This window comes from Jatropha curcas, chromosome 8 (genome assembly GCF_041381405.1).
Source record: "Jatropha curcas cultivar XTBG-Jc1 chromosome 8, XTBG_Jcur_1.0, whole genome shotgun sequence".
NCBI classification, from domain to species: Eukaryota; Viridiplantae; Streptophyta; class Magnoliopsida; order Malpighiales; family Euphorbiaceae; genus Jatropha; species Jatropha curcas.
Genome location: NC_143158.1, coordinates 4,516,645 through 4,531,090, shown reverse-complemented (window position 1 = coordinate 4,531,090; position 14,446 = coordinate 4,516,645). Strand labels below are relative to the sequence as shown.

Here is a 14,446-nt window from a genome sequence, read left to right as displayed (position 1 = left end):
TCTTAACCCCGATAGGGATTCCGATTGTGGTCTGGGTGGGAAGGTACGGTTGCATGGATATCTCTACCCGGCGGATGGTTGTCTCTTGAAATGCCAAAACCTTGGCGATGTATTCTCTGGCATTACTAAAAGGGGCCTATATGTAAGGGATAGTCTTATTATTGATATGGAGGATAGCAGAATCTGTGCTCTAGCGACAGGCTTTATAAAAGACGAGAAAATGCTCGTCATATCTATTTGTAGTGTCAGAAAATTGCCCGAGCCTGATGACATCCAAGCCAAAGCCGCAAATATGCCGCCTTCTTCTGCTTCTGCTCCTGCTTCTGGATATACAGGCGAGTTCCTCTCACTTCAGATCGAGAAGCAATACATCTTCAACTTGGCTAATACTCCAAATCTGTCTCTTATTGGGGCATTCTTCGCGTAGCTTATTACATTTTGGCATTTTGATCTTCATAGCTAAGTCACTCTTGTCTGCTTAGCAGTACATCTTCAACCTATATTATAAATTCTGTTATGTATTTCTTGACTTTTTTTCAATTATGTTAAGTAGTTCTTGGCTTTTATGGATTTATTTTCTGTTATATTATGTATTAGTGGTTAGATTGTGACTGTAAGGTGTATAATTTAGGTTGCTTGCTTGTGCATTAATTAGTTGTCGGAACTCAAAATTACCTGCCTTTCCCATCCTAACCTAGCAAATTCGCTTCTTTCGTCGCAACTCGCATCCTATTTCAATTTATTCCAAAATTAAACTTCCTTAGCTTTCAATGATTACTAAATACATGGTAGTGATTTGATGTTTAAAAGCAGCTCCTCCTGCAACACTCATCAGTGCCTTGTTTATTTCTTTAAACATTAATTTCATGAGAGATGATTTTCGTTATTTTCTTTCATTTTAACAAGAAGAGATTCTGGTTCAAGGAGGAAAAGAGTTGCTAGATTGAAGCTGCCTTGGGGAGACACAGCCAAAAATAGATAGAAGCTCAATATGCTGGGTGATAAGCCAAGTTATATAAATGTTCTTTTCAGTTTGAAGATTTTGCAAATCACAATGCATTCAAGCTACTGGCAAAATACAGATCAAGTCATCTAGTTTTCGATGATGATATACAGGTAAAAAATATCTTAAGCACTATTTGTTTGATTAGGAATCTGTCTTGTGTCAAATGGAAGTTACTCTTATTGCGAATTTATCTCATGTATTACAGGGCACAGCATCTGTGGTGCTATCCGGACTTCTCGCAGCTTTGAAGTTAGTTGGCAGAACTTTGGCTAACCATAAATTCTTATTCTTTGGTGCTGGAGAGGCCGGAACTGGTGTAGCTGAGCTTATAGCTGTTGATTTCAAAACAGATGATAGCTCCACTTGAAGAGGCTCGCAAGAAGCTTTGGCTTGTGGACTCAAAGGGACTGATCGTTAGCTCATGTAAAAAATCGCTTCAACACTTCAAGAAGCCTTGGGTTCATGAGCATGAACCTGTAGAGGGACTTTTGGGTGCTGTTAAGGCAATCAAGGCGACAGTCTTGATTGGAACATCCGGAGATGGAAAAACATTCACAAAGGAGGTGGTCGAGGCCATGGTATCCTCCAATGAGAAACCTGTGATTCTTGCTCTCCAATCCTACTTCACAATCTGAGTGTACAGCTGAAGAAGCTTATACGTGGAGTGAGGGCCGTGCTAGCTATGGCAGCACAGGTTGAATAGAATGGGAAAGCTTTTATCAAGGTCAGAACCAAGAAGAACAGGTTGCAGTGAGTTGGAGTCTGCTTAAGAGTGAGTGTTAGCGTTTGAAATTAAATGAACACTATATCTGAAACAAATGGAAGTTGGTCTCCGTTTTCGTTTATATATTATCTTTTTTTTTTTTTTTATCAGTTGGCCTCGAAACTGATAAAAACAGATCCCTGGCAGGCCTCTCCCAAGATGGTAAAAACAGGGAGACCATGTCAATAGAATTTACTTTATAGTTAAACAAAGTACTTGTATAGGTAATGCTGGTGATTATAAGCTCTGCAAGAAACAGGGAGACCATGTCAATAGAATTTACTTTATAGTTAAACAAAGTACTTGTATAGGTAATGCTGGTGATTATAAGCTCTGCAAGCGATAAAGAAACCACAAACATACAACCTGTCTAGCATTCTGTCGGATACAGCATGGGTAATGCATAAAACAGTAGCCTGAGCAACCCAATAAAAGTAAAAGATTGTTATGTGAGCTAGACAGGGAAGAAACATTTCATCACTGGATTGATCATACTGGTTCTTGCAAGGACTCCCTCCAGATATGCATTTATGGAACTAAAAGACGAACAAAGTATTTCTTCAATCACTACAATGTATGAGAGCAAATTTCAATCACAAACAAATACATAAACAGGTTTCTGTAGCAGAAATGCAAGAATTGAGAGCATACGGTAGGACATGCATTTCTAGTGATGTAAAACTGGCACCCATGACAACAAGTCTGGGAGGAAATTGAGATTGTTTGAACATTAGCACTAGACTATGAAAAGTTGAGGGTATTGAAATTGCAAGAAAGCAATAGTAGGACCTAACTAGGATAACACAGAAAGTAGTGGAATAAGATCTAGTGAAAAAAAAAATCTTAAGTCAGTAGGAAAGAAAAGTTTTAACAAAAAAAAAAAAAAATCAGAGGGTAAACAATTATTTTTAAAAGGTATTATTAACTATTAGAAGGGGGGGAGTACAAATGAGGTGTTTAGGGATAATTAGTCAATACTTATCCTTTCTTTCCCAACTCATTAAGCATCCCAAGTATAACCCCTTCTTCTTCCTTTCCCATTTCCTCTTATCCATCAATCGAAAGAAAGAGTATATCTTTTCTTCTCAAAAAAAGGAAAAACAAAAGAAAGAGTGTATCTTTTTGAATTGTGAAGGAAAAACATACATATAGATGACCCTAAACAGTTTGGCATCAAAATTCAGTATAATTGACAATAAAAAAGAAAAAGAAAAATCCAAAATGTGTTTGATTTTGCTTTATATAAAAATCACAAAGCTTCTTTAGTGCAATCATTTCTCGAACACACATGAAAAAGCATGCTACAGATGCTACTAGTCTACATACTTGCACCCTCAGCAACCAAAGGAACCTGAAGTTATTTCACAATTATGCCCCAAATCTTATTTTCCTCAAACCACAGAACAACATAGATACGGTTGTGCAGTACTTCAACAGAAAAATAAAAAAATAAAAAACAAAATTGCAAAAATTCAATGGTATAATTAGAAGAACCAAGTGCCTATAAATCAGCTTCTATAAACATTCTCACCATTGTACTAGAAAGCATAATGGTCTCTGTTACATCACCATCTGACCATCTGTCCTTCTAGCACTTGATATTGCCACATAATGAAAAGCACCACTGATTGCATTTAAGAAGAAAAATCTGGCAGGAAAACGCCTCGAATAAACTCAAGAAAACAAAATGACTCATGTTTCATATTCCTCTGTTTTCCTAAGAACTGTCTAAATTTCTTTTTTAACTGATTATAAAGATTGACTTACTAAATTAGTAGCAACTTCACCACATGTAAATCAATTCGAAGTGATTACCTCTGCATCAGATCCAAAACCTGAATGCGTCAATTCTTTTAATTCAGTTTGTGAACTCCACGAGCAAAAGACGTACGCATGCATACAACAGGTTCGGCAGTGACATACTTTACCAGTTAAATGCCAAAGAAACCCAGGCTCTAAACTTTTGATCCAAATGATTGTGAAGCGGTGCATATAATTAACCTATTAACCCATCACACTCCCAAGCTGCAATTGAAAATGTGAAACTAGAAAGAGAACCATTAGAATATACAATTGAAACTTCCAAAGATGAAGGACTCACCAATTAAAAGACAGGAAGGTTCTCTTGGCATCAAAAGTTCTTGGAGCAAAGAGGTCTTGCCAAACAATGTTTCCACCTTCAAGATCTTGACCACAAAATATTAATAATTTAACCAGTGATCCTCTGTCACACACCAACTCCTAATTTGCCCGCATTAACAAGCTATATGAAAACAACAGAAGTAGACAAGACAACTGCTTAAAAATTCATAGGGATACAATGACCACTTAAAAAGTGATTAAAAAAGGATCAATTAGAATCTCACAATTGTAAACATATTTATTATGCAACCAGCAGATAGTCAGCTCCCCCTTAAGGCTTTAAAAAACCATGATATACCATCAATAAGTCATTGTACATAGCCCAAAAATCAAGAGGTCTACTGACAAGAAAAACTAATTCTCTGAAAACAGGATGGTTTTTGGCTTTGCATTATTGCAAAACCAAAATGACCAAGACCAGTCTGGAAATGTTAGCATGTAAACAGCTACCCTCAAAGGGAAACAATTTCACCACAAATAGGAAATAGGATAAGAAAAGAGATGGTAGAGTGCATTTTACTGTCACTAAAAAATAACTGCAGTATAATACACTCATACTTATAGAATAAACAGCACATACACTAAATGGATGTTACATATCACAATTCATAATAATTTAAATTATAGCATAAAATAACAATATAATAACGGGAGAATTACAAACTTTTACTTCAAAGTATACAAAATAAGTACATCCTCAGTCATTTAGGTCAAATTCAGACATCTCATGAGTACATGGATGAAAGATTTTACGTTCCTTAAGTCCAAAAAAGCAAGGGGGAAGGAAAAGATAAGTACAGACTCAATGACTGAGAATCCCTACAGCCCATCCCAAAGTTATGGTAGAACAATCTTGAGAGTAGCCACTAATAATGAAAATATGACCTGTGCACACACCTTCAAAAGTGACCACTGTTCATAACTATACAAGGTTCTTTTGCAAACAGGTAAATCAATCCATCCTGATGGACAAAGGATATTGGCTCATATGGATTTCAATGCAATTGAAAAACAGTGCACAGGTATTGTAATAGGTGCTATGTATTGGCGGCGATAAAGAAGAATTTTGCATACATAGACTTCCATTTTAGCTTAAGCAGGGGCTTGCTTCCCAAATAAGAGCCATCAATGGTGAGAACTGCCTTCTTGGCAGTGCATGGGCAAAGTCATGAGAACATCGTGGCATCCCAACAAAACTTTAGCTGTTCATGAGACAGTTCGACCATAGCAAACAGATGCAATATAAAGATTCTTAGCCCATTTCTCCTGGGGAAAAGAAGAAAATGAAAATTTTGCTATTTGTTTTCATAAAAAGGAAATGTGGATACAAAAGGCACAAATTGAAAAAAAAAAAAAAGAAATAAACAACTGAAAAACAAACCTTGACATGTGTACTAGGAAAAGCAGAAGTTCGAAGTGTCTCTTGAGTTTCATCTGCTGGTTTTCTTCGGGGAACGCTGAGAACAAAGGCAGCCTGGTCCCAAGTTGCTGCAGTTGAAGTAATACGATACCCACTATCCCACCTCCTATGAATTCCTTCACTGGGATACAGAAAATCGAGCTCCACTACCTAAAATTGGTTGGGAAAACAGGAAAATATGTTACAAAAAATTATCTTGGCCACCAGAAAAGCAATTCCACTGATCAGTTTTTCAAATAGTCAACAAGACCTGGTCAGAAAATCCAGCCCCACGAGACATAACAATTGCCCACCTACTTCCCGCAGTAGCCATGGCAGTGACATAAAAACCCTCTCTCCATTTCTTATTAATCCACTTGAAAGGAAATGAATCACTGACTTTATAGGACTGCTGTAAATACTGGGTCCCTAAATCCAATACAAAAGAAGTTAAGAATTGGAATTAAAAAAAGGTTAAAACTAATACTGCCGTAAACATATGCAACACAAACCCTTAGACATCACAACTACTGAGCTTCCATTATTAGCTCCTGCTATTGCACTGATGTAGTAATTCTTCTCCCACTGTTCCATTATCCATTCCTTCAAAAGTAGAGTCATGGAGGCACGGTTAAGTCCTTGACTTGTAAATTATACAATACAAACATCCAAAGCACATAAATAAAGTAGATATGCAGCATTTCATGTGATTTTCATAATGCAAACTCACAGAAGGTAACTGTTAAATATGCAGAACAAAACCAACCTTGTGGAGAAAGTAAGGCGAAAGCTCATAAACTTGAGCACTGAAACCAGTGCCTGCATCCATAATTAGGGCCCACAAATTTGAGCAAGAAGCCACACTGCTGATGAATAACCCATCTTCATTTCCTTTCTCTATGTGTTGTGAAAGCCTCATATCCGCTACATTATAGTGATATCTATAACAGGAAATGAAAATGTCAACCTTCCATCTTTTGCAAAAGAAAACAAAGTGCGCGACGTGTTACTCTAAACACACACCTCTGCTTCATTGGACGACGAGCATTGTATACACTGATCCATTGTGTTGCAGGCATTCCCATCCGTACCTTCTTTTTTGGTTGTTCATCTTCTTCCTCCTCCATTGTCAATCGTCCCCTCTTATGGCCAACCTGATATATGAGCTACACAGAATAAAATACATAGGTCAACACAACCTTCAAAGAATCAGAAGAGGAATGTTTGCTCAACAATCAGTCAAATTAATATCTATATCAAAGGTACCTTTTGAGCACCATCAGTATTTATGGGCCTAATATCTGGATTTGGACCAACAATGCCATCAAAAAGAGATATATATTTTGCATAATTCGGTTCCTCGTCAAACTTCAGATTTACCACATACTCCACAAACTGCCGAAAAGGCTGCGGACAGAAGCAACACAAAGTTTCTGGGGAAGTTGCCATTTTCTTCTTGCAAACTAGGAATCCTTTGTTTTCCCCCTAGAAAAATTACAGTCAGAATGACACGAATTAAAGGCAAGCACAAATCCATGGATTTCAGAATCTGCAAACCTGATATCCTTGCCAAGGCAACCGGCCACGGAGAAGAAAAATGAGCGTGTAAGCAAGAGACTCTAGGTCATCTCTCCTGCTGCCAGTTCTACCAAGGTGAGCATGAACACTAGCATAACGCACAGTTCCCCTGCATGAAAATAATAATTGAATAGCAATAAGTCAACTGAAAACAAATTATATTTAGTCTCCAAATATAATATCAAGCTGGCCTATGGTCAAACAAATACACAATATTCATTTTACCTAAAAACATCTGGCCGTTGATCATATTCAACATGCAGCCCAGTTGAACTATCTCGCCACCTGGTTGCTGTGTATCAAAACAGGCAACAAATCATTAAACTCTGCGACTATCTCCAAGGAAGTTAAACTGCAAGGAACAGGACATGCAACAACTAACCTAATCCCAGGTCAACAAGGAAAAGCTTTTTTTCTTCAGGAGTTCCAGGAGGGCCAAGCAAAAAGTTCTCAGGTTTTACATCCCCATGCACATATCTGCCAGTACAGGATAAACTGTATTACAGCAAATTCTCTCTATTTTGGTAGGGTCACAGAGGAGAGCATAATTAATTATTTCAGAGGTAATCACTAAAACTAATTCACCCAGCCTATTTGGTAACAACCATTTTCCACCTTAACATGCATGTCCTCAAACTCAAGGGCCTCACATCATTTGAGGACCATTTGTGCATCAAATTAACAGGACATTAGGCTGACATGACGTAAGAAGATTGACACAACCATCAGGTCATTTGTACTGGACCATCAAGCACTCAATTAAAACATTTAATTCCGTGAGCTCTCACAATATCTGACACGTCATTGATATATGAGGAAAAACAGTACATTCAATCCAGCATAAAATAGAAGTTCACATATAACAATAACATCATCAACAGCATATATTAAAGAGAATCACCCTCTAGAGTGCATCTTCTCTAGTATAGAGATTGCTTCAATGGCAATGCAAGCAACCATTTCGATGGACATCCTGAAATTGGAAAGTAAAAGTTAATGCCAAATATATTTAAGATAATTGCTTTGATATGGCTAATTAGGAAAAACTAAAATTAAAATGAAAACTACAAATGAACAAAATTCAACAGGCAACTTAAAAAGGAACTTACGTATGTGAATTATTATTCCAAACATCCCATAAACTAGGTCCAAGCATATCCATGACCTGCATTAAATATAGCATTCAGACAGTAATTAGAAACAATAGCTTAAGAAGCAGTGAGTTAAGCAACCGCCCAAAGATCCAAAAAAAGGTACCAAATCCATAGAGACATACCATGACATAATAGTCACCTTGTCGACCTTTGTAATGAACCCGCGGCACACCGTGACTGCCTCCAAGAGCACTGTATGAATAGCATGATAATGGAAGTTACACACTCACTTGAAGAATTACTCCATATGAATGCAATAACAAAAAGGCAAAGACAAATAAAAATTAGCAAAAACAACAGATGTCTCACTTGTAAACTTGCCACTCATAGGGTGGCCCATAATTGCACCCTTTGCTACTTCTATGCTCAAATTTCAGTGCTACCTGAAGTTACAGATATCACATAGGCTGTTACAAACTTTAATCTAAAGTAGATTATCAAGTTATACACAATATAGATAAGAATGATAGACCTCTATGGCTCCAGCGCCAGTTCTTTCATTTGAAGCAGTGGAACTGATGCGTCGGCCAACATATACTTGTCCAAAACCTCCTTTACCTAATTTTCTTTCTATTCTGTACACTGGCGAGCCCCCAACCTGGACCTGTTGTAAATAGCACAAAACAATTCAAGATGCGTTGCTAGCTAAATAATGACACTACCACAGTCATTTCAGTCTGGTTAAGAATGAGAAACAACAACATGAAAAATAAATAAATAAATAAATAAATAATCATTTCTGTTCTTTCTATACATTTCTGAGTTCTGACATCAAATCAGGCAACGCTTAATTCAAAAAACTAAATGACACCCGACAAACAAAATCCAGAAATTCAAAAATTTTAAAAAATAAAAACAAAATACTTTTAAGGCCATACTTTCAAGTTTATGGGTTTAAAAAATATATATACAAAAAGAAAACAAATAAAACGATACTAATGACATTCCCATTTAAAACTTTTGTCATCAGCCAAACATGTCACTAACGTACATTTAAAAATAATCCAAAGGGCATTTGAAAAAAAAAAAAATTCAACTTTCTTCAATTTCTCCTCCACTGCGGCACTACCCATTTCTCACCATTTCTCACACATCACGGAAAAGGAAATTTGAAAGGAAAAACTCACCTTCTCAGGAAGCGGAGCCGTGCTTCCCTCTTCCTCAGCACCGGGGCCCTTATCGCCGCTGCGACCGCCGCTATCATACTCATCCATGGTCTTCTCGACAACCTCCTCTCTAAAAGCCCTAGGCTTCTCCTCTAAAGGTGTTGTTTCAGGGTTCACAATGTTTTTCTTATCATCAATAGCGATCGCTTTATTTTTCTTCTTATTATCAGCGGTTTTTCTCTGTCGAGTCTGTACAGTGAGCTTAATCGGATTCTGATTCGGGTTTGGCTTTTTGTGTGCTCGATTCCTGCGTGCTCGGCGACGCAGCTCAGGCATCGTAGGAAGGATGGCGATGGTAGTGGTACAGGTGGTGTATCGGGTCCATGAAGGTGCAAAGATTCATGAAGGTTCTAGAATCATCAGACGAAATCAATCAAAAGAAAGGTAAATAGAGAGATGAATAAACGAATAGACAGTTCTAGAGAGAGAAAATTAGGGTTTGGTAAGTGGGAATTTTGAGATCTGTGGAGGGAAATGAAAAGAAGGGGATTCTATTAGTACAGACGCAGCGAGAAAGAGAGAGAGAACTGAGGTGAGGGACGCTATGCCTTGTTGATTTTTTTTTTTTTTTTTTTTTAACTGATTTTTCCCTTTTTATCTAATTCATTTAATAATTCATGTCAGTACAAAAGTCATAACTTAAGGGAACAAAAAGTTAAGAAATTAAAATTAATTTTGTTAGCTTACATAAATGATTACAAAATCTTCTGTTCAAACAATAATTATTATTATAAACCCATATTTTAATGAAAATTAGTTAAGTTCTTAATATTTTGATTTTTGACAGGTTATTTTTTTCTTTAAAATATTTTAATATGAACCGAAAAAAGAAAATTAAGAAATACCAAACCTATTTTTAACAAACTATAGCTTTATTTCTTTTCATACAATTATAAATAATGAGTATATAATTATTATGATCATATGATATAAATCAAAAGGATTAAAAAGATATGCAATAAGAGAAATTCGTTAAACTCCTAACTTTTTAATCCATAATTATATTTTTAATAAATTGCTTATATTCTAACTATAAATAAAATACTGAAATTGATATCTAATAGAATACTTATTTAGTTTCCAATATATATCATTAAACTTAAGTATTGTAACAAGTTTCTGTAAATATAAATTTAAGACAATATTATATAAAGTTTATGATCAGTCTTTAACCAGAATATTAATACCACCTGTCAAAATTATCTACAAGAAGAAATTTTTAATTTTATATATTTATGTTTTTTTGAAAATACCATACGATGTGTTCAATTTATATTTTTTTGACAATGAATTGTCAAATTTATATAAAAAAAATCATTAGACTTAAGTTGAAACAAATAAGGTCAATGATTATATAAATTATATGTTAAATATGAAATGCTTTTAAGTCAACCTAAAGTAAAATAGTAAGCTTGAATATATCAAAGTACAAGCTTTATAGATTAAAATAGAAAATTTTCAACTAGTTTTGCATTTTCTAGCTAAAAATTTATAGTCATTTATTAATGAGGAATTTTTCTATTTCTTTAGGCAAGATTACAAATCAGCTCTCTCACCTTACAATAAGTTTATTTTTCCTATAGTTAATTCTATCATAAATAGATTATCGAATTAAAAAATTCACAACAATTTATCTTAAGTTAAATAATAATAATTGAATTTTAATTAATAAAATGAGACTTATCTCACTATAAAGTAATTTGACGTCTAAGATCAGTAATAAGTTTTTTATCTTTAATCTCAGTATAAATGATATTATTATTATTAATTTATTTATTTTGATTTTAAATTAATAAACTCTTTTATGAAACTTCTAAAATTGCTTTTAATATAAATAATAAAATAAAAAGGGGATTTTAATATCTCTTGCTTTGTTAAAGTGGATTAATTTGTGAAAATTTGCCACGTAACTCTCTCCAAGGAGAATAATAGAATATACGCAAAAGTGCAGTAAATAATTCGAATAATTCCTTTAAAAGATAAAACCACGCGCAGTTCCTGTGCATCATCGCTCGTCGAAAAGAAAATTTGGAAGTGACGTGTTGCTAATTGATTGGATTACATTCAAACCCATAAATTTTAAAATTTAGCAAATCAATATTTGGATAGGGTTTATTTGGTATAGTTTCGTTTTTCAGATTTTGTTTCTCAACTGATAAAGATTTAAATATATTTATTTTTATTATTTGTTAATGTCATTTTCAAAGTAAAAAACATGTTAAAAATTTAAAATTGGGTGTCTCCTTATTTCATTTTACATGCAATTTTTTTTTATTAAGGATAGTAAAAATCAACAAATAACAACAAAAAAACAATATCAATGAAATTAAGTTATTGATTTTTCTTTAATGAAATACATTGTAATTGTCATTTTTTTTTATCATTGATAATATTTATATAAACTGAATTATGTTAGAATTTGAATTTTGAATTATTAATCCCGACGAAAGAAATATTTGACAACAGATCTAACAGTAACAAGATTCATCAAAATTAAACCACGAGCTTGCGAGGATGGAACACGTGTCCCACATGTGCTGCGTGAAAATAGCAGACACATAAAATTGCATGACTTGCAGTTGTCTGATCTTCATCTGCAAGTACCCCTTTTGGAAATATTTGTTTTAAAAAAAAAGTTTTCTAAATGTAATTAAATTATTTTCCGATAATTCTTACGTTGTCGAAAAATCTATTTCCTAAATCTGTGGGTTTCGTATTTTCATTTCGTGAGAAAAACAGAGAAATGTTTGAGACGAAGGAAAAGCTTCTGTCATTGATTCATGAACAAGGAAGAAGTTTTTCCCTCCCCTCCTTTTTGTTTTTTTTTTTTTTTGCTGTTCTTTAGTTCTACTTGTCCGGTGGCTAAATGTTATATTGGCTGGCCCAGCTCAGCTATGAATTTTGGGCCCCCAATAAATGGTAAAGGATAAATGACAACCTAGTCTACTTTTCGGGTTCGGCCTGCCTCTTATGTAGACTGATAAATTATTTTAGCATTGGGCATTTCACTTTGGAGCCATTTTGAAATTTTGCCTAAAAAAGTTTTTTTTTTTTTTTTTTTAATATATACTGATAAATTTAGAGGAACAAAAATTCGAAATGAAAAATTCTGATAAATAATCGTGAGGCTCATAATTCTAAGTCATATTAGAACCATGGAGTCTTAATTTGTTTTCTGAGGAGGAACCAACATAAAACTGGTAAAATTTAAAATTTTATATGTTATAAATTGTTGTAGATATATGCAACAAAATCAAATTGTCCGATAGAATCTCATAAATTTTAGAATATGATTCAATAAATCATAAACTAAAAATAATTAGTCATTTATATATATATATATATATATACACACACTTTTAGAAACTTGATTTGGTTTCTAATTATTAAATAGTCTTAAAACAATAATTTGTTGTTATTACATTCATCTAATGCTCCATAAGTTTGAATTGAATTACTTGACCATAATGCGCTTTACAAGGAATTTTCTTTCTCAAAGTATGATTAGCTATATCATAATCACTCATTGGAGTATGATTTTGTACTTGCACTTACTAAAGAACATTTAAAAAATACAGTGTTTAGGGAGAAGGAAAAAGAAAAGAAAATATTTAAGTCTAGGCAAAACAAAGCCCTAGAGTGTCCTAGTGTGTGATTTGACAAGGGGATAAGCTTAAATTGAATTAAAGTGCTGCAAATTGCAAGAAAGTGATCGCAAGCAACTTATCATAGTCATAGATGGGGCTTAGGCTTGCTTTATATACATTTTTCAATTGGGTCATTTTCTGAAGCTCTTTCGGCTTTTTGTCTGAATGATCATCCACTAATTAAGTTTAATAAATGTATTGTGTGGCTCAGACTGAGATATTTCAGTGACTAGGGCCAACAGCTCAACCACACCAGACATAGGAGATGGAGATGGAGATGGAGATGGAAATGGAATAGAGCCAACCCCACTTAGATCCCTAATTAATACCTTTCATCACTTTGATCAATTATATGAAATTGCTAAACCCAAAAAGGTGGAAATTGTTCCCAAGCTGCTATCAGGACAGTACAACTAAAAATAGGTGGCCAGGTTGGATTGCTTTTTATCCCAATTGCAAATTCTAACAGAACTTTTGTCGAATTCTTTATTTACAGAACCTTTCTTTTTTATTATTGATTTTGATTTCAGCTTGAATTGAATTTACATTACCGTGACTTTCATTTTATTTTTTTATATGATATTAATTTCATTTCAGGATTCGTAACCGCTTCTCTCTTCAAGTGTTTTTTCACTCAAATCGAATTCTTAACCTTATAGAGATAATTCACTAAAATTAATCGTGACTTACCATTAGAGCCACTCCTTTATAGCATTTTTAAGATAATCGATGTTATTATTTAATTTAGTTACATCTAACTCTAAGCTGGGGGCCAAAGGATTTGGACATTTCGTTGAATATCGAGGTGTTATATAATTGTGTCAAAGCTTATTAAAGCATTTCATGGAAAATATAATTCCTTTAATCAGTAATGGATTGCCATAATTACAAACTTTTAACTACTGAGTTGTTTGAATCAGACCGTTATACGTAGACTTCTTCATATCCCCATCTTTTATATCCAACCATTTACTTATGTATCCCCCAATCCAATCCCTATCAGTCTAAGAATTATTGCTCTGATATTGTATTGCTTGTGTCAATTTGAAGTCCCACAACTATTGCCAGACAGACACAGGCCTCTCTATTGAGAATTAGAGGGTCATATTATCAATTTTATTTGAAATCCTTAACTGTCTTATTCTGGAAATTAAGGAAGCATTACTTCGGTGTTTGAAATTTGGTACACCTTTCAGTTAATTTGTTCACTCATTTCTGACTGATAAATCCAAGCCAATTTTTTTATTTATCCGACGATTCTATTGTGACTTTATTTTCCTTTTTTTTTTTTTCTGAATTCTTGGTAATTAATGCGAAAATTTATGTGTTTATTAATACCTAAAATGCTTTTTTTAAGTTTGTTGTCTATTTATAAATTCTATCAGAGCATAAGTGTGAGGTAATTTTTTGACAGCCATCTTCACCCAGAGATTATATATATATATATAACACGGATTTTATTTTATGTATATTTATATATGCTTATTTGAAAAAGAATATTAACATAAGTGGAAAAAATTATATCCCTACACAAAGTACTATTTTCTTTCTTCAAGAATCAGGGTTTATTAGGAATGCATAAGATAATTGC

The 14,446-nt window shown here is 34.0% G+C and overlaps 1 protein-coding gene across 3 annotated transcripts; it reads right to left on the bottom strand.

Moving 5' to 3' along the window:
• Positions 1 to 1,040: 1,040 nt before the first annotated feature.
• On the bottom strand, positions 1,041 to 9,779 carry LOC105638219 (Protein kinase family protein). 3 transcript variants are annotated; one of them, XR_016322047.1, is made up of 17 exons: positions 9,170 to 9,779; positions 8,515 to 8,646; positions 8,352 to 8,425; positions 8,165 to 8,234; positions 7,998 to 8,053; positions 7,790 to 7,861; positions 7,271 to 7,365; positions 7,114 to 7,180; positions 6,868 to 6,997; positions 6,577 to 6,795; positions 6,334 to 6,476; positions 6,077 to 6,251; positions 5,823 to 5,913; positions 5,582 to 5,739; positions 5,293 to 5,481; positions 3,871 to 4,032; positions 1,041 to 3,794 (listed from the first exon to the last, which is right to left on the bottom strand). XR_016322047.1 is itself a non-coding variant. In XM_089724737.1 (16 exons), exons 1-16 carry the CDS (start codon positions 9,482 to 9,484, stop codon positions 3,997 to 3,999), a joined length of 2,022 nt encoding a protein of 673 aa, XP_089580863.1. In that variant the 5' UTR covers positions 9,485 to 9,779; the 3' UTR covers positions 1,041 to 3,996. The 3 variants fall into 3 exon arrangements, 2 of the variants coding, with proteins under 2 accessions (XP_089580863.1, XP_089580862.1); XM_089724737.1 differs by having other exon boundaries at positions 1,041 to 4,032; XM_089724736.1 differs by lacking the exons at positions 1,041 to 3,794; positions 3,871 to 4,032 and adding an exon at positions 4,554 to 5,177.
• Positions 9,780 to 14,446: the final 4,667 nt, after the last annotated feature.